The sequence below is a fragment of the Pteropus vampyrus genome, unplaced genomic scaffold (genome assembly GCF_000151845.1).
Source record: "Pteropus vampyrus isolate Shadow unplaced genomic scaffold, Pvam_2.0 Scaffold68, whole genome shotgun sequence".
Lineage (NCBI taxonomy): Eukaryota > Metazoa > Chordata > Mammalia > Chiroptera > Pteropodidae > Pteropus > Pteropus vampyrus.
The window spans coordinates 3,613,957-3,634,737 of record NW_011888849.1 but is presented as its reverse complement, the minus strand read 5'-3'; the positions used below and the strand labels follow the sequence as shown (position 1 = coordinate 3,634,737).

At 31.4% G+C, this 20,781-nt stretch overlaps 1 protein-coding gene across 3 annotated transcripts in view; it reads left to right on the top strand.

The window, feature by feature from the left end:
- The window catches only part of KIF20B (kinesin family member 20B), a 70,004-nt gene that overhangs the window by 19,726 nt on the left and 29,497 nt on the right, over positions 1 to 20,781 (top strand). For 2 of the 3 annotated variants that reach the window (XR_002780746.1, XM_011361592.2), the window contains exons 14-20: positions 2,787 to 2,926; positions 3,187 to 3,325; positions 4,279 to 4,507; positions 5,342 to 5,394; positions 10,064 to 10,205; positions 13,175 to 14,414; positions 14,747 to 14,885. Coding sequence is in view for 2 of the 3 variants with exons in the window: in XM_011361592.2 (XP_011359894.1) it covers positions 2,787 to 2,926; positions 3,187 to 3,325; positions 4,279 to 4,507; positions 5,342 to 5,394; positions 10,064 to 10,205; positions 13,175 to 14,414; positions 14,747 to 14,885 (2,082 nt within the window). In the remaining variant the exon portion in view is untranslated. The remainder of the gene's footprint in view (positions 1 to 2,786; positions 2,927 to 3,186; positions 3,326 to 4,278; positions 4,508 to 5,341; positions 5,395 to 10,063; positions 10,206 to 13,174; positions 14,415 to 14,746; positions 14,886 to 20,781) is intronic. The other variant, XM_011361593.2, reaches the window with a different exon arrangement.

Here is a 20,781-nt window from a genome sequence, read left to right as displayed (position 1 = left end):
ATATCTACTTTAGCACGTATTTCCTAAGAACATAGAGGTTTTTCTCATGATCACAGATCATTTTCATTCCTAAGCAATTTTAACATTGATGTAGTAATAAAATCTATTATACTGTCCACATTGAGATTTCTCCAGTTTTTCCATTATGTACTTTATAACTACTTTGTTTTTGATTTACAACTTAAGTTAACACATTGCTTTTGATCGTCATTTCTTTAGTTATCTCTAATATAGTATAGATATTTTTTAAAAGTTGACACTAGTTGTCTTACAGAATACCCCCCATCTATATTTGTCTGATGATTTCCTCATGATTCAGGTTTAACACTTTAGGCAAGACTGTTATATAAGTGAAACTGTGAATTTCCCATTGCTTCATATCAGGAGACACATGTCTGATTTCTCCATTCTTGTTGATGCTAGGTTTGTTCACATGGTTAAGGTATTGTGTTTCAGATCTCTCTTATTGTAAAAGCATAATTATCTGTGGGATGATATTTTGAGACCACGTGAATATCTTGTTCTGCAGTATCTTTTCACCCAGTAAAGGTAGCATATTTCATCAGACTTTAACTTTGCAGTCTTAAGTGCAAACACTCAAAATGTCTATCCAGTACCAATTATTCTGTTTCTTCAAAAACATGAATTGCTTGGTTGTCTTACATTTATAGTAAATAAATAAGATTTAACAGCCTTGTTCAAATACAGTTCACACATGTATTTAAGTTGAATTAATCCTGAAATCTAGATCATGTCCACATTAACTGGTCATAACTTTGTATATATACATGGAATCTTCTTGCCAGATACACTGGTAATCTTGTGCTCATGAATGTGTTCTAATGATGTTGATACATCTCACGTCATAGTACTCTTTTGGACTATAGAAGTCCAAGTAGATGGACATTGTATTGGGTTAAATACTCATTTTAATAATTTACTTCAGCGGCCCTGAAAGCCGTCATTCCACCCGTGTTGTTTGGAAATGAGCATGAAAACTACAGATGCTATTTAGTCCCAGTTTCTCTGGTCACTGTGTGATTGCACCTTGTTTTCCTTCGGCTTCTGTAATATTTCCCTCAGTGACAAAAGGAGCTGTTAATAGTCTTATTTTATTTTGTACCCATCTTAAAGCTAAAGTTTACATATAATGTTAATTAAACTAGAAATGTTAATAATATTTCCGAATTTACTAGAGAAAAATGATGCTATAGTTTATAATGGATAGTGAAAATGTATATCATAACATTGATTAGGTACTTTAAAATAATTTCACCAAAATTGTTTTTAATATTTAACTTTTAAAAATGAAAATGATTAGGTTTATATGCTTTATGTTAGCCTTTTAATTGGAGGATTGGAAGTATTAAAAATCACTGTGGGATATACTGATATTAGCATATTTATGCTTATAGTTCCTTTAACTAGAATAACCACCAGAAATTTTTTCAGCAAAAACTTTATCAGATGGTAACAGTGATTAACTAAATGTTGAGAATTATTAAACCAATTTCTCAAAGTATACCCACATTCTTTAAGTCTTCCACCATTTCTTCTGCAGTAGTTACTATTTTAAATAGTAGGATAGTGTGTAGTTTAACATTATAAAAGTATTATATAATCATGGTGGAGTCTGGAAAAAGAAAAAGAGGGAAAAGATTAAAGATTTCTAATCTACCACTTATGTTAGTGGATTTTTACCATACACCTGTTTTATAACCATATTTTTTTCATTTAAAAATAATTGTGAAAAGATAATTGTGAATTAATAAAATAAGCCATTATTTATTACATTAGTTGACAGTACCATAATTGAACCAATCTCTTATGTGTAATTATTGAGTTGGGTTTTACTTTAAAAAATTTTAAGTACAACCACTGCTGTAAAACAGCAACACTGTAATAATCATTCTTACAGCCAAAACACTGGGTCTTATTGTATAATTACTTTCTCAGTATAGGTTCTTAGAAATGAAATCTCAAAGTTAGGATATCTATAGAAACATTTTTAAATATAAAATCGAGACATTGAAAGATCTATACCTTTAAGAGAGTTAATTGGTTAACTTATTGTTAATAAACTTTAACCAAAAACTTTAAAGAATAATAGCTGTTATTTTAATTCTGTAATTTATTACAAATCTATACTGGCCATGTCAAGTGTTAATTGCTTTATTTATTGTCTATATTGCATGATTATATATGTTTTTAAAGGTTATAAAGTTGTTGCTCACAGTCAGATAGTTATAAAAGCCCAATAAGATAAGTATATGTAAATCTCTCTTTGCCATTTTTGAAAGTGTTGCGGGATACTGAGTAACTACTACTCTGTGTAACATTTAGGTGTTAGATTTTGACAGACTAATTTTAAACCCAACTTTAAGCATTTACCACAGATCTGGTTCTTACTTCCCCGCCTATAAAATGTGGATGCTGCTACCAAGCTCACAGAAGGTTATGTGGAATAATATCAAATATGAACTCCCCAAAGTAGTTCCTGGTGGATAATAGTTGCTCAAATTTTCATTTCCTTTCTTTCTTCTTGTAGCTAGACATTGAGAGATTTTAGTTAACTATATAGGTCTGTTTCTAGAACACGGAGAGGCCCACTTGATTTTTCATATTAATAAATCTCTGCAAATACATAAATTTCAATGACAATATTATTACTGTTAAAAGGGTGCATAATTATAATCAACTAAATGAAAAGTTTTATTTTGAACATTCAGACATTTCTCTCGAGGTATATTTGTTCTTTTATTAGAATTTTAATATTTATGTTTTAGAAACTATTGGATTTAATAGAAGACTTGAAAAAAAAACTGATAAATGAAAGAAAAGAAAAGTTGACATTAGAATTTAAAATTCGTGAAGAGGTGACACAGGAGTTTACTCAATATTTGACTCAACGGGAAGCTGACTTTAAGTAAGTTCTTTCATGTCCTGGTAAAAATTGAGAATTTTATTTATTTGTTTAAATTTTTTTAAACTTATATTAGGTGTCTTCTGAATCTGACCTTTATATATAGGCTTGAAAATAGTTGTTACTTAACTCCAGAATTGATTCTGAATTATGTGGATAATTATTTAAATCCACTTTTAATGTATAAAGTACTTAATCTTAGACATTTAAAACATGGAGTAGTGCTTTTTCTGTTTCTCAATGGGATTCATTTGATTATGCAGGGAAACACTCCTTCAGGAACGAGAGATATTAGAAGAAAATGCTGAATGTCGTTTGGCTATCTTTAAGGATTTGGTTGGTAAAAGTGACACTCAAGAAGAACGAGTGAATCAAGTTTGTACCATGAAAGTTGAAACTGAAGTATGTTAACTGAAATATTAAAACCATTGAGATTTTTGGTTTAGGATTTTGTGTATCACATCAATGATGAGAAACATTAATGTACTTTAGAATTAAAAAACTTACTATGTAGCTTTATTAAAATTAAGCATACTTTGTTAGGAATGTCAGCACACATAGTTTAAATATAGTTATTGGACTTGAAAAATTTGTGTCTGTTAAATTTATATTTCATTTGGTTTCGCTTAAATCATAATATTGATTATAGGTAGATAGATTCCTTTTTGTTTAATTATGAATACCCCTCTCAGATATGCTTTAAACTTAAAGAATTTTAAAGATATAAAGGACCTAATGGGCCATTTACTTACTGCTCTGATGAAAACAAAAATGTTTCTGTATAAAAAAGGTTTCTGTTGCAGGCCAACTGACCATTCTCATACTGTTGAAGAAATATTCTTTTCTACTGCTTCCACTGAGGCTGAAATTGATCACATATTTTTGTTTTTGTTTTTATTGTTTTATTTTTTAATTACTCAAATTAGGGGCCTGGGATGGTGATGTCCAGGCTTTTGCTGTCAAACCATCTTTATGTCTCTGATGTGGTTTGGGTCTTGGTCTGAGTTGTGGAAATGGAGGTTGGTTTTCTCGGCTGTCCTAACAAAGCCATTTAAGACTCATCATATAATTGAAAGTATACCTGAACTAGATAATTATAATTATTCTATAATGACTTACCACAGTTTACCACATTGTTTTTATGGGGAAACATGTCATGTTCCATAAAACAGAAAATGAGTAATGGAACACAACTTTTTCATAATTGGAGGTACTTTGACATAATTTATTTAAAAAAATTTCAAGTTGTGAATTTTTTTGCTATGTGTTTTTAAAACTGTCGAAATCAGATGGTAACATACCGTAAGAATGAAAGCCACTGTTAACATTAGGCATGTGGTTTTTGCTATTTTTAGGAAGCACATAATTATGTAGGAATTGAAGATATTATTGATTCTCTTCAAGATGATGTCACTGATATTAAGAAACAGGCTGAAATTGCTCACTTATATATTGCATCTCTTCCTGACCCCCAGGAAGCTATTGCTTGTTTAGAAATAAAGTTTAATCAAGTTAAAGCTGAATTAGCTAAAACCAAAGAAGAATTAATCAAAACCCAGGAAGAGTTAAAAAAGAGAGAAAATGGTAAGTAGATGTATTTTACTCATATTTAAATGATATAAATGCATAAAAAGACAGCTGGTTAGTATAAGAGATTCATGCGGCTTATTTACCATAGTAACCAGAAAATTATTTGATATGGGTAACATAGTTCATATTTTATCATTTTGATGGCTTTATAGTAATTTACTATTAAAAATATTATTTGCCCTCATTTACTTTTAGACTAATATTAGACAGTTGACCTCTAAAAACATAAGGGAAGAACTAAGTATTGGCTTCATTAGCAAATTATGAAATCTCATAGGAAATTGTAAAGCTGTAAATTTTGTTCCATATTCTTTATGAACTCTTTTACTAGTAGATTCTCTTGGCTTGCAGGTTTGGGATAGAGCGACTCTTGTGGAGTGGTCTTAGTCTGTTAGGCTAGTGCTTCATTCCAGCTCTGAGAGCAATATATTCATACATATGTATGACTGTCATATTTGGGTTTTAAGAAAGTTAGGTGAAATACTCTACTCTTTCCTCTGTGAAACAAGGTGGGTAGAAAATTGCAGGTAAATGGTGCCTCTCCATTAAAAAGATACTAGCTAGAAAGGTACTAGCTCCTCTTCTCAAAGTTTTTGCATGTCGTTCATTTTTATTCTGAATGTTGAAAGTGGCTTTTTCAGAAACATTAACCTCTGGTGGTAGAATTAGTAACTGAGTGCTGTGTGCTTCTAGTGCTGCCCAAAATCCTTTTTTCTGAATATAACGCTAGTTAAAGTGTCTACTATAGCAGCTTGTTTTGTGATTATTCAGCGATATATTTTTTATATGCTTAGATTTCTTTTCACTATTAATTTTTATTTTTTTCAGAATCAGAAATTAACTTAAATTCATTGGTTGAAGAGCTTAAGAAATCTAATGAGGTAATACTTTAAGCTTTATTTTTGTGTTGATAAGGAACTTAATAAATAATTGAAGGAACATGGATTATGACATTTATTTTAAAAATTAAAGTATGAACGTGATTTAAAAAATTGAAAAATATGTGTCTTCACCCTCATACCTGTTTTCAGTGATGGTCACTGGAAAGTTTCTTCAGTCCTTCCAGAAAACATTTACTTATAGAGAACACATACATACATACACTTTTTAAAATTTTTACACAAATGGAATTGTGGTTCTGTCTTTCTTCCTTTAAAAGATGTCTTGGAGATAATTCTATATCAGCACATACAGATCTATGCGCATGGCATCTATTAGATGATTTAAACAGTAGCAGAAGACATCACAGCTACTGTTTAGACAGTTCCTAATCTTTTTTTTTTCCTAGTTATTAAAATAGTAGATGCTAGTTGTAAAAATTTACTTAATTAAACTATGCAAGATAGAAAATAAAAACGTCCCCTATAATCTTTTTCCTAAAAACCAGTAAGTTTCTTGGTAGCTCTTTTAGACTTTTGCTTTATATATATTTTTTTATAGAACATGTACGATGTACTCTTTTAAGAGCTTTACATATATTAATTTACTTAAATCTCAAAACAACTTTATGATGTAGATACTATTTATTTTTACAGAGACATTAAATAACTTGTCCAGGATTCTACAACTAGAAGTTAGAGAAGCTAGGATTCAAACCCAGACTGATTCTAGATTTCTCTTACCCAATATGCTATATTGCTTCTATTTCTTTTCTTTATATAAATACATGTTATTTTTTAAATAAAAATAAGGTCATGCTATGCATAGTATGTTATCCCTGGTATTTTTGCTTAGTCTTAAACTTTGAAGAAATTCTAAGACCGTATCATATCTGCAGTTTAGTTATCCTAAAATATATTTACTAAACATTACTATTTTTCATATTTTCAAAGAAAATAATAATGCACAATCAAAGAATTCAAGAATTGAAAGATATGATCGATCAAAAAGAGGATACTATTAACTTTCAAAACCTAAAGTTTCATGTGGGAGACACATTTAAAAGCAGTAGAAGAATTTAACTTTGCATTTGTAAATTACATTAGTATGTTTTGGTTCAAAATAAAATAGCTTAAGACTAGTTTTCTAAGATTGTTAAATTGTTTATTCTGGTGTTGAATTCAATTTACAATTTACAAATCTGAATTTTTAAGAACTTAAAAGTGGACATTTGGCCTCTTTGTACATAAGTAGAAGAATATGAGACGAGAAGAATTTATAGCCTTTGCCAGTTTAAGTCTCAGCTATTTGGAAGAGAAGCTCTGGGGTTAAAGGAGCTTTTGATATGCTTAGATATCCACACATAGTAAAGATGTCTATCTCTGTATCTGTAACCTAATAATATCTATCTATAGAACTATAAATGAAATTCAGTGGAATTATTTTTTTTTTTCCCTTAGAGGCTTGTTTTTATTATATGCATTTTAGCTAATGTTCATATGCTTAATATCAAAGGTATTTTCTTTAAAACATTACATTATGTACTGTAGTATGTAAAGCCTATAAGGGTTTCATAATGGTAAATTTATATGTTTTCATAGTTGGTTTAGTCTAGGATGATTAGCCTGTCTTAATCCTTCTTTAAAACAATGGTTTTTGGTTTTCTTTTTTTTTTTGGTAAGTTACTTCAAGTTACTTTTTAAGTAGAAATGGTATAATATATGGTAATAACGCAATAGGATGAGCACATAATAGCCAAACCTCTTTGCTTTGTTTAGAGATGATTTCGTATATCTTTTTTTTTTTTTTTTTTTTTTTGGTATATCTTTTCTCTGACCAGAAGAAGCAAGAGGGGTATCTTATCAAAAGTGACTGTTGACCCTCCTTTTTGTCTTGACAGTCAAACTCCAATACCCACCAGCTTCTCTGAATCATCTGAACATTAGGTGGGCTTTGGATACTACAGGGGTTAAATAAGCATTGTAGAAGAGTAGCTTACCTCCTGTCTAACCTCTGTCTTAATAAGCATTGTAGAAGAGTAGCTTACCTCCTGTCTAACCTCTGTCTTCTCTTTTGGTATTAGTTGCATTATTCAATCTGTCTGACTTTTCTATACCTGAACTGGGAAAAACATCCTTGTGATAAGTAGAGAGTAGAGATAAGAAGCATAAAATTATTTATTTCAGTCAAGAAACATGTATTCAGTGTCTACTCTGTGCCAAATACTATACCAGTCCCCTTAACGATGCCCCAGTGGGAGAGAAACCACATAAACAGAATAATGAAATGTGCAGTTGTAGTCAGTATGTGCGAGGAGCTGAGAATAGGTTGGGGTTTAGGGAATACTTTCTGGAGATTAAAATCATTAAGTTGAGTCTTAAAGAGTGAATAAAATTTAACCAGTTCAAAGTAAGCAGAGGTTGTAGTTTGTAGCCACAAGGGACAAGAATATATACTGACCTTCCACGTATGGGAGTCAGAATGCAGTCATGCAAATGAGAAGCCTCTCAGTCAGTAGGAAAGTACAAGCAATTTGTTATTCGAGAAAGTTTGAATGAAGGAGAGGTGAGACGTGAGGGCAGGGAGCAGTAGATTGGGATAAGATGGTGGAACACCGTCAATACTGCATTAGAGTTTGGGTTTTATTTTGTAGGCAGTGAGGAGTCACTAAGTTTATTTTCTTAATTTTGAGTAGATGTTTTTGGAAACTTGGAGGACGAGATTGATATGGAGTTACACTGGAGGCAGACCAGTTAGAAGCCTCTTGGAAGAGTTCATGTGATCGTTGATGAGGACTTTGATTTAGGGTATTTGGGTAGTGGTGGTAGAAATTAAGCAGAGGAAATTGATTTGTGAAATAAGTGGGAGTAAACTTTTTGGGGCTTGGAACCCGACTTTTTCTAGTAGCTGAATTTCTAGGCCTTGAGGCTCTTAGCACTTTTATCTGGTTATTCTCCACATGCTTTTGCTCTGATCACTTGATTTGGATTTTAAGTCTGATCTTTGATTTGGTGGAGGAAAATGAAAACAAGAAAAAAAAGCCAGAGACATCATTCTGGTGACTACAACTTTGAAGACAATTGTGGGAAATTTAACAAAGAATTATATTTATTCTGTAATATGCTTGCATACCATAATATTAGTGATGTTTAAATAATAATAAGCAATATAAAATAAGCAATATTCTTAATTTAATAGTCTTGGTTTATAAATAAATTTTTTAGATAGGCTCTATACTTTATATCAACTAACTTAAAACAGTGCTAAATTGTTCACATAATACATAAATAAATGTGAAGTAGTTTGTAACTTAACCTGACCCTGCTGATGAACTGTTGATGTACGGTCACTGTTGCAAGCTTGTCTTGAAAGCAGATTTTTTCTAATCATGAAAAGGTTTATTTTGAATGGTGGTTATTTATTGTCTTTCTAACCAAGCATAACCTCGGGGCAGAGAACACTCCTTTCAATAACTGAGTTGTGTAGCATAGGTTTTTTTGGTGCAGATTGTATCATTTAAAGGAGGAAAAAAATTGACCAGGTCATTATGATGGGTCTAGAAGTGGTGAAAGAGACAATGTGAACTATGATGTAGTTGAAAATTCTCAAGCTTTGTCAGAGGTATGATCTATTTGTCCCAGGATTTTGTCATTTATTAATGACACCAAGGTACTGATAGAAAGCATGGAGGTTGTTCTTCATGACATCCTCTGTTTAGGGTGCCTTTTTTTTTTTTATAACCCATAACTTGATGACTTAAAAAAAATAATTTCATCTATATCTCTTAAGAATAAAATGTTTGCTGATTTTATAATGTAAAATGGCATTTTGTTTTTTCATATACTTTTTTCCCCCCAAAATGGATTGCTACCAGTATATATGGATTTAAGTAATCTCTTCATAAAAAAAAAAAAAAAATCCCTGCCTTTCCTGTACCTTTGATTACTTTATAGACTTGAACTTAACTGCTGAGTTTTACTTCCTTTTTCTGAATAAGACTACATGCCTCTTTTCTGCTAGACTTTTAGGGAGGCATAATATTTGCCTTAAAAAAATGAAAACCTAAATGGTTTTTATCATTTAGATGAACTAAGAACACAATTTTAAAGCTGTATGTTGACTATATCTTTGTACGTAGATAGGCTAGAGGCTAAGGCCAAAGCTTTCTGGGAGTTCTTAAAGTGTAAGAGTGCTGCTTATCTCTGAGAGGCTTTGGTTACAAAACAAAGACAATTGTTGGGTTTCTAGAGTGGGGTCTCAAAATTTTACATTATTTCAGTATTTTTGTAGTTTTCTTTTCAAAGCACATTATGAATGTGACTTAGAGGTAAGTGTTTTAGGGTTCTATAGTTATCCCCAAACAAGTCTCTAACCCACATGATCACCTTAAGGAAATCCGAAGATGAATTTGTTTTTGTATCAGGATGAAACTACTCACTTAATTGATTTTAAGACAGATTTTTTTGTCTTCCTTAGTGTGTACACATTAGTTAAAATTACTCAATTGCCAGAGCCATCAGTTATTTTAGGGTGAGACATAAATAACTTAGAAAATGTCTTAACAAGTTTGAAAATAAAATTTTTATGATACACTATTGAAACATAATTTATAGTTTTTACATTTATTGTAGCTTTCTGTATGTGAACTAATCTGAATTTATTTTATTTTAGGACAAAGCTGGTACATCTTCTTTAATAATAAACAAATTGGCTTGTAATGAAACAGTTGAAATGTCCACAGACAGCAAAACTGTAACTTATTCAGGAAGAAAAAGATTAAATGAAAATGAACTTCAACCACCAGCAAAGAAAGGTACTAATTTACTTGCCAATAAGAGGCCCTTGGAGTTAATTTCTAAACCAGTAAACAGAAAAGTTGCAAGAGGAAGAAATTTACTTGTCTAAGGGAAAAACCTGAGGAAATTTAACTATCACTAATATTTTCGCTAACATGTTATAAACTGTCTAGAGGATGGATGTTTTTAATGCTGCCTTTTATTATAATAAATATATTTTTAGATATTGTGCTTTTTGTCACTTTTGCATGTCTTTAATTCTTTTACTTCTGAGCTTATAATAGTTAAAACATACCACTTTTATTTTTATAATTTTAGTACCTTTTTTTGCCAAAATCTCTCCACATTGTTTTTTCCCTTGCATTCTTTATTTGGGGAAAAAAGACATTTGACAAAAAGACTTTGAGCTAAATATTACTAATGACAAATGTTCTTGTATTTACTATAGAATTTCTAAAGAAAAAAAGTAGGTGCATACTTACTCTTTACTATTAAATCTCCCTGATTATGTGGAAGAACATATCAACTTTTACATTCTTTCTAAGCTATTTCCTTTGCAAAACTTTTGTAGTATGATACAGGGAAGTATGGCTTTCTAAGAGAAAGTACATTAGCTTTAGAATCCTGACTAGCTGCCTCACCTTGAGAATAATGTGTTAAGTTAAATATTACTTTGGTCACTAGTAAAATAAAATTAATAAATAATACCTGCTTCTTGACAAGGATGAAAACAATTGGGTAATACACTAACATATAAACACCTCATAGAACCTCAGTAAAATGTTTTCAAAAGTAGGTACCTTAAAGTATAACATTGGATACATGGTTTATAGGATATACAGTGCTTGTATGAGTTAATATGCACATTTGAGACTAATGTGCATATACCTTCTGTTATTCGTTGAAGGAGAGGTACTTTGCTATTGGTTCTTTATTTTAAAATTTTCAGTTTCAGTTGACATACATTAGTTTCAGGTGTACAACATAGTGGTTAGACATTTATATAACTTATGGAGTGATCGTCCTTTGTATCCTGCTTCTTAGAATATAGTAAAATTAAGGGCACAACATTATTTGATCACAGAAGCTTTCTGTATTCACTTCAGGGGGTTAGGAACTATATCTATGTAGTATGCATGTCAGATTATGAATTTGCATGTATCTAGGACCAATATAGGTTACTGATTGCAAAAATTCTGTTTTTCTGGTACGGTGATATATCTCAGAGATAGGAAAGGAGAACATAGATGATGTAGCTAAATTTAAAAAATGTTTAATTTAGGATTATTGTCCAGGTATGTTAAGATGAGTAAGACATAGACAATCTGCTATCAGGGAGTTTGGAATCTAGTAGATGAGAGCGACAAACATTTTTTCCATGTAATATAATGCACTGATATGCATAGAATAACATGAAGGACTCACTAAAATAAGAATTGTAAAATATGCCTTTTATATTCATTGGACTTATACTAACTGAAAGTAATAGGTTTCTTAACAAGGAGAATTTCAAGCCAACCCTCTCTTATAACTTTTTCTTGTGTGGATTAGCACTGCTTATTTTTCATATTATATCTGGAACTTTTAAGCATTAAGAATTTAACTCCTATGTTGATTTCATCTATAATTGTATAGGTGAAATCAACAATTAAATGGTCAATAGGGGAGTGATTAAAGGTTGAAAGGACATACAGAGTTGATTATATCAGAGCAATATTGTGTAGAAAGTTCACATATAAACATCAAACCATGAAGTTAAATAGAACAGGGGAAAAAAATTTTAAGCCCATAGAGTTACAGATTCTTAATATTTTGAAGTAATTTTCCTAGGATGTGAGATCCTAAAGAGACCCTGATCATAGTAATGGAAAATGTGTGAAAACCTAAAAAGATAAACTTGTTTATCTAGAGGATTGAGAATTATGTTGAAGATTTAATCATACAGTCTATGAGAAAAACTTGAACATAATTTTTTCTTGTGTGAGGTGAGTTAATTTGTCAAAATGAACATTAAGAAATTAAGTTTTAGCTGATAGTGCGTCTACTCTGGGCATAGTTTAATCTATACCAAGTATGATTGTTAAAATTCTATTTATATAACATTTACAAAATGCGTTAACATACTTTATATACTCTTTGGGCTTCTTACCACTATGCTATAGAGTAAGTAAGGCAGGTAGAAATATTCTTAATCTAGAATGTAGTTATTGAGCCTGATAAAAAAGCAAGCTTTGTATTCAGTTTTAATTAACTGAACTCTTCTGTATAGTTTTTTAGGCTCTAATAATAGCTAACAGTATCCTAAGAACAGTGTTCTAAGCTCATTTTTTATCTTGATCGTCACAATAATAAGATAGGTGATAGTATTTCCATTTTACATTTGACAAAGCAGTTATAGGATTAAGGAGTTTATTGATATTTACACAGATAATGAGGGTAACGCTACATTAGATTTCCCAGAATTTTAAGCAATTTTTTCCTAATTTTAGCTATGAAAATTTAAGACACTTCATTTTCAAACCACTAATTTAGTAGATCTGTCATAATTGTACTTTAAAATTGTTCTTTAGGATATGGAATGTCTGTCTTATATTATCTCATTATGTGATCTCCCCTCTGTACCATGTTATAATGATAATAAAGATGTGTGGTAGAAAATTTAAATGATAGTGAAAGTCATAAAAAGAAAGTATAAATAACTGGTAATCCTACTCAGAGGTAGCTGCTGTCATTTTGGTGTACTTCCTTTGCTAACTCTATCTGCAAAGGTACCTATATTAAGGTACAGAACTATAATTTTTACATTAATGGGCTTATACCATGTATGTTTCACAGCCTATTTTTTTCTTTTTCATTCATTAGCTTATTTCTGTTTTTCGTTAAAAGTTTGCTTTCATGTTTCATATGTTTGAATATTGGCTTATCTGGTAACTTTTTGGTTTTATTAAGATTTGTCAGATTAATAAAAATTTTCTTATTTTTAAAGGACCTATACATGTTAGTCCAACTATCACTGAAGACCAAAAGAAAAGTGAAGAAATGCAACAGAGCATTTCAGAAGATGAGGAAAACTTTAGAATTTTACCAGAAAATAATGATAATGAAGAGCTGAAAACACGATTACTCCTTGTTGAGAATGAACTTAGAAATGAAAAGGAAGAAAAAGCAGAATTAAATAAACAGATTGTTAGTTTGCAGCAGGAGCTTAATTTTTCTGAGAAAAAGAGCTTTTCTTTAAGTACAGCAGTCCAACAAATTCAGTCAAATTATGACAGTGTAATTTCTGAGTTACATGTACAGAGAGGTATAAATCAAGAACAGGAGGAAAAGATCATGAAATTGTCAAAGGAGATAGAAATCACTAGAAGAAACATCACAAATAATGTTTCACAAATAAAATTAATACAAGCAAAAATAGATGAACTACGAACACTTGATCCAGTGTCTCAGGTTTCAAACATAGATTTACTCAGTCTTTGGGATCTATCAAGCAGTTCTCAAGAGGATAATTTGCCAAATACACAGTTATATCTTTTGGATAATGATTATTTGGTAAGTAAACAGGTTAAAGAATATAAAGAATTCAGTAGGCAAAGTTCTTTCCACTGTAGTATTGAAGCCATTTGGAAAGAATGTAAGGAGATTGTAAAGGCCTCCTCTAAAAAAAGTCATCAGATCCAGGAACTGAAACAACAAATTGAAAAGTTACAAGCAGAAGTAAAAACCTATGAGGATGAAAATAAGAGACTAAATACAGAGGCTAGGAAGAATAAAAATCAAGATGACCTACTAAAAGAAAAAGAAAATCTTATTCATCAACTGAAAGAAGAATTGCAAGAAAAAAATGTTAATCTTGATGTTCAAGTGCAGCATGTACTTGAAGGAAAGCGAGCACTTTCAGAACTTACACAAGATGTTACTTGCTATAAAGTGAAAATAAAGGAACTTGAAACAATCTTAGAAACTCAGAAAGATGAGTGTAGTCGTTCAGCAAAGTTAGAACAAGAAATTTTGGAAAAGGACTCTATTATCTTGAAGCTAGAAGAAAATCTGAAGGAATTTCAAGCAAATCTTCAGGATTGTACCAAAAAAACCAAAGATTTAAATGAAAGGGAAGTCAGATTAAAAGAAGAAATCACACAATTAACAAATAATTTGCAAGATGCAAAGCATTCACTTCAATTAAAGGAAGAAGAAAAAGAAACCAACTGGAGAGAAACAGAAAAGTAAGCTAAATGTTATTCAAATATTTAAAATGTGCAAAGCATTCATGTTGATTTTCTCATGTAGCTTCTAAATAATTTGGACATAACAGTCTGGTAAAGTATAGCATAAGTGATGAATGAAGAACTTGAACTTTGTTTATATAAACCTTTGGAAACAAAGTTCTATGCAGAAATCTTTTTATGAAATCTGAAATCTTCCTAAGGGCTCATTTATGGTTTGGAAATTCCAAATTTGTGAAAAGATGTAATTTTGTAGACTGTCACTAGTTCACACGTATGATCCCAACTTATCAGTGGTGTGTCACTATAGAAAAGTGGTTTGTGTTTTATAGGTTGAAAGAGGAGCTCTCTGCAAGTTCTGCTCTTATCCAGAATCTGAAAGCAGATATTCAGAGGAAGGAAGAAGATAATGCTGAGCTGAAAGAGAAACTGGCTGATGCTAAAAAGCAGATTAAGCAAGTACAGAAAGAGGTAGGCTACCCATTTAAATGATAAAAATGATTTTCCTTATATGTCAAATTTAGACACTGATTTTAGGATTGAATAGAACGTTTGTCACCTTTAAAATTTTTCTGAAAATAACAGTTATTTCACAAAAGAAAACTTAATCAGTTTAAACAAACTAAAGAATCTGTCAGACATTAAAAATAAGTATGTGCCTCATGGAGGATTGGAATCTTGTTTCTCTTAAGGACTTCTATGTTCTAGTTTCCCACCTAAAGGTAAAAGCAAACTTAAAATGCAGATAGTATTTAGGAGAGTATGCAGTACCATTGTAAGAAATTTTTATTATAGTTTAATTTTAAAATAGGAAATACAGTCAAATGATTCTAAAATCAAAATATACAAAAGTAATATACATTGAGGGAAAAAAACCTTCCACCCCTTCCAGCCATCAAGTTTCTTTCCAAAGCATCAAATGTTGTCAGTTACTTTCTTTTTACTTTTACCCCTTCTATCCTTTCTCTTCTTATAAAAAATAAAAACGTCCTGTAAATGCTATTGTAAACGTCAGTTTTTTTCATTTAGAATTATATCTTGACTGTCATTTTATGTCAGGATATATAAAGTCTCCAAAAAAGCTTTTTTATGATGACCAAATGTGTTTACGATTAGTTGTCTCCTGTTTTTGGACAATTCAGATAATTCCTACTCTGCCGATTCAAATTATGTGGCAGTGTCATTTTGAACATTTGCAAGTCTTTCTGTGGTATAATTCCTAAAAGTGGGATTTATGGGTCAGTGGTTTATTTATACATTTGTAATTTTTATATTTTTTATGCTCTTTGGAGGTTATGCCAATTTACACACCAGAAGTATGTATGAGAATTAAGAGAGTATCTTTTTCTCTATACCCTTATCTACAAAGTAGTATTTTATCATACTTTTTTGATATTTGCTAATTTAACAGGTAATGTGTCTGACTATAATTCTTATTTGCATTTCATTAATTATTAGTGAACATATTTTTGTTGAAAAGCTGTTTGTATTTTTTGTTTCCATGAATTGTATTCATATCCTTTGCCTTTTTAGTTTGGGTTATTGGCTTTATTGTTATTGCTTTATAAGAGCTTATTACATATTCAGGAAATTTAGTCTTTTAAGGATATAAATTGCATATTCCTCCACCACTTTAGCCATTTTTTCTGATTTTGATTATGGTTATATTTTGCATTGGAGCAAATTTTGATTTTCATAAATTTAAACATATTTTTCTTTTATGACTGCTTTATTTTATGTTGTTCTAGACTTTTTCTAAAAGCTGAAACAGTTTTAAAGAATTACATTTTTTATTAATATAAGTTAGTTAACAAAAGAATACTTAATGTGTAAGATCTAAAAAAATTGATACAAGAAATGCTTGTAGGTCCCATCCCTACTCTGTTTCTACCCCCACAGAAGTTTATACTGAAAGTTTTATGTTTCTCTTTTTCGTAACTTTAAAAAATATAATTGAAACCATAGCTTTTAAATCTCTAAACAGCATATTGTATTTTTCTGAGACATTTTTTATATCATACTCCTCAGATTCATTTATGTATAATTGTAATTAATCACTTTTACTGCTGTATAATAGTCCATTGTATGACATATTATAATTTATCCATTCTGTTGACTGAGTAGATTATTTCTTTCATGTTGCTCTTAGAGGCTCTGTTCCTGTTTTCTACACTACTAAGATACAGTTGTGCAAGAGTTTATACTCTAAGGGTTAGATTGCTGTGTCACAGAATGTGAAGGGGTGTCTCATTCTGCTTTGAAATTGTTTTCTTCTGATTGCAGGTGAAGTGCAGCATCAATTATGTTTTTATTGGCTATTTCTCTATTCCAGTTTCCACTCTGATATTTATTTGTTCATATAATTTTTTAATTGTGCTATTCTTTTTTTTATTACTATGTAAGATTTCTTTATTCTTGATTCTCATTCTTCATCAGTTAAATATATTGCAGATATCTTCTAGTTTGTCTATTGTCTTTTAGTGATTGGAGTTTTTTATTTTAATAGCATTATATATTTTCCTTTTTTAAAATTAATTAATTAATTAAATTGAAGAAATGATTAAAAAATTTTTTTCCCCCTGTCTACCTCCCCTCTTCCCCCTACCCTCTGGTAGCCACTAGTCCATTGTCCATGTCATGAGTGTTTTTTGTTTGTCCTGTTCATTTGTTGCTTTTAGGTTTATATTCCACATATAAGTGATATTTCAACTTTTTCTGTCTGGCTTATTTCGCTTAGCATGATTATTTCAAGGTCCATCCATGTCGCAAATAGCAGTATTTCATCTCTTCTTATGGCTGGGTAATATTCCATTGTATATATGTACAACATCTATCGTAGGACATTTTGGTTGCTTCCATTTCCTGGCCACTGTGAATAATACTGCTATGAACATCAGTGTGCAAATATCTTTTCAGATAAGGGTTTTCAAGACTTTGGGGTAAATACCCAGTAGAGGGATTGCTGAATCATATGGTAGATCAATTCTTAGTTTTTTGAGGAACCTCCATACTATTTTTCATAGTGGCTGTACCAATTTGCAGTCTCACCAGCAGGGTACGAGGGTTCCTTTTTCTCTGCATCCTCTCCAACATTTGTTATTACTTGTCCTGTTGATTATAGCTATTATAACAGGTATGAGATGGTATCTCATTGTGGTTTTGATTTGCATTTCTCTAATAGCTAGCGACGTTGAGCATCTTTTCATATATTTGTTGGCCATTTGTATGTCCTCTAGGGAGAAGTGTCTGTTCAGGTCCTTTTTTGGATTGGATTGTTTTTTGTTGTTGTTGTTATTGAGTCGTAGGAGTTCTTTGTATATTTTGGATATTAGACTCTTATCGGAGGTGTTGCCTGCAAATATATTTTCCCATTCGGATGGTTGTCTCTTTACCTTGTTGATGGTTTCTTTTGCTGAGCAGAAGCTTTTTAGTTTGATGTAGTCCTATTTATTTTTGTTTTCAGTTCCCTTGCTTTGAGGTCCAATTCATAAAATCCTCCTTAAGTCCAAGGTCCTTGAGTTTAGTTCCTGTTTTCTTCTATGCATTTTATTGTTTCAGGTCTTCTATTCAAGTCCTTAATCCATTTTGAGTTAATTTTGGTGTGTGGTGAGAGACAACAGTCTAGTTTCATTCTTTTGCAGGTGGCTTTCCAATTTTCTCAGCACCGTTTACTGAAGAGGCTTTCCTTTCTCCACTGCATGTTTTTGGCTTTTTTTGTCGAAAATTATTTGCCCATATAAATATGGGTTTACTTCTGGACTCTCGATTCTGTTGCACTGGTCCTTGTGTCTGTTTTGCTGCCAATACCATGCTGTTTTGATTACTGTCGCTTTGTAATATAATTTGAAGTCAAGCAGAGTGGTGCCTCCAGCTTCGTTCTTTTTACTCAGGATGGCTTTGGCAATTTGGAGTCTTTTGTGCTTTTTATACAAATCTGATGATTTTTTTGTTCCATTTTCTAAAAAATGCCGATGAGATTTTGATGGGGATTGCATTAAATCTGTATAACACTTTAGGTAATCAGGTCATTTTATATGTTGATTCTTCCAATCCAAGAACACGAGATATCTTTCCATTTCTTTGTATCTTCTTCGATTTCTTTTATAGTTTTCGTTATATAGGTTCTTCACATGTTTTGTTAAATTTACTCCTAGGTATTTTATTCTTTTTGTTGCAATTGCAAAAGGAGTTATTTTTTCCACTTCTTTTTCTGACACTTCATTATTAGAGTACAGGAATGCTATGGAGTTTTGAACATTGATTTTGTATCCAGAAACTTTACTGTATTTGTTTATTGTTTCTAGTAGTGTTCTTGTGGATTCTTTAGGGTTTTCTATATAGAGAATCACGTCATCCGCAAACAATGACAGTTTGATTTCTTCGTTTTCTATTTAGATGCCTTTTATATCTTTCTCTTGCCTGATTGCACTCTCTAGGACCTCCAATATTATATTGAATGACAGTGGCGATAGTGGACAGCCTTGCCTTGTTCCTGATGTTAGAGGAAAGGTTTTTAGTTTTTCGCCACTAAGTATAATGTTGGCTGAGGCCTTGTCATACGTGGCCTTTATTATATTAAGGTACTTTGCTTCTGTACCGATTTTGTTAAGTGTTTTGATCATGAATGGGTGCTGTATCTTGTCGAAGGCTCTTTCTGCATCTATTGATATGTTATGATTCTTATTTTTTAATTTGTTTATGTGGTGTATCTCATTATTCGAATTGCATATTTTGAACCATCCCCGTCCCTCTGGGATGAAGCCCACTTGATTGTGGCGTATAATCTTTTTAATATGTTGCTGTATTTGGTTCGCTAGTATCTTATTTAGGATTTCTGCTTCTGTGTTCATGAGAGATGTTGGCTAATAGTTTTCTTTTTTTGTGTTATCTTTACCTGGTTTTGGTATCAGGGTGATATTAGCCTTATAAAATGAGTTGGGAAGTATTGCCTCTTCTTCGATATTTTGGAAAAGTTTGAAGAAAACAGGTATTAAATCTTTGAATGTTTGGTAGAATTCACTGGTGAAGCCATCTGGTCCTGGACTTTTACTTTTTGGTAGGTTTTTGATGATTGTTTCAATTTCCATACTGGCGATCAGTCTATTTAGATTTTCCAGTTCTTTTTGATTCAGTCTTGGAAGGTTGTATTTTTCTAAGTACTGGTCCATTTCTTCTAGGTTATTAAATTTGGTGTAATATACTTTTTCATAGTATTCTTGTATGATCTTTTTTTATTTCTGCAGTGTCTGTCATAATTTCTCCTCTTTCATCCCTGATTTTGTTTATTTGTGTCTTTTCTCTTTTTTCTTTAGCGAGTCTAGCCAGGGGTTTGTCAATTTTATCAGCCTTCTCAAGGAACCAGCTCTTTGTTTTATTTATTTTTTCTATTTTTTTTTGTTTGTTTTCTTTTCCATTTCATTTATTTCTGCTCTAATTTTGATTATTTTTTTCCTTCTGCTGACTTTAGGCTTCATTTGTTCTTCCTTTTCTAGTTTTTTAAGATGAAGCGTTAAGTTGTTTATTTGGGCTCGTTCTTGTTTTTGGAGGTAGGCCCGTAATGATATGAACTTTCCTCTTATAACCACTTTTGCCATGTTAAAAGTTTTGATATGTTGTACTATCATTATCATTCGTTTCTATGTTTCTCTTGATCTCTCTTTTTATTTCTTCTCTGACCCAGTTATTCTTTCATAGCATGTTGTTTAATCTTCATGTATTTGTGGTTCTTCCTGATTTCTTTTTACAGTTGATCTCTAGTTTCAAAGCATTATGATCAGAGAATATCATACGATTTCGACCCTCTTATATTTGTTGAGGCTATCTCTGTGTCTCAGTATGTGGCCGATTCTTGAGAATGTTCTGTGTGCACTAGAGAAGAATGTATAGACAGCAGTTTGGGGATAAAAGGCTCTGTAAATGTCAATTATGTCTAGTTGGTCTAATGTATCCTTTAAGGATGTTATTGCCTTATGGATTTTCTGTTTAGATGGTCTGTCCATATCCGATAGTAGAGTATTTAGGTCCCCTACTATGATACTGTTTTGGTCTATTTCTCTCTTTAGTTCTATTAGTAATTGCTTTATATATTTTGGGGCTCCCTGATTGGGAGCATAGATATTAATAAGTGTTATGTCTTCTTGGTGCATGATTCCCTTTATCATTATGAAGTGTCCCTCGGTATCTTTCTTTACTTTTTTTATTTTGAAGTCTCTTTCATCCGATATTAGTACCACTACTCCCACTTTTCTCTGAACGCCATTTGCTTGAAATATCATTTTCCGCCCTTTCACTTTGAGCCTATATTTGTCTTTGGAGGTGAGATGTGTCTCCTGGAGGCAGCATATGGTTGATTTTTTTTTTTTTTTTT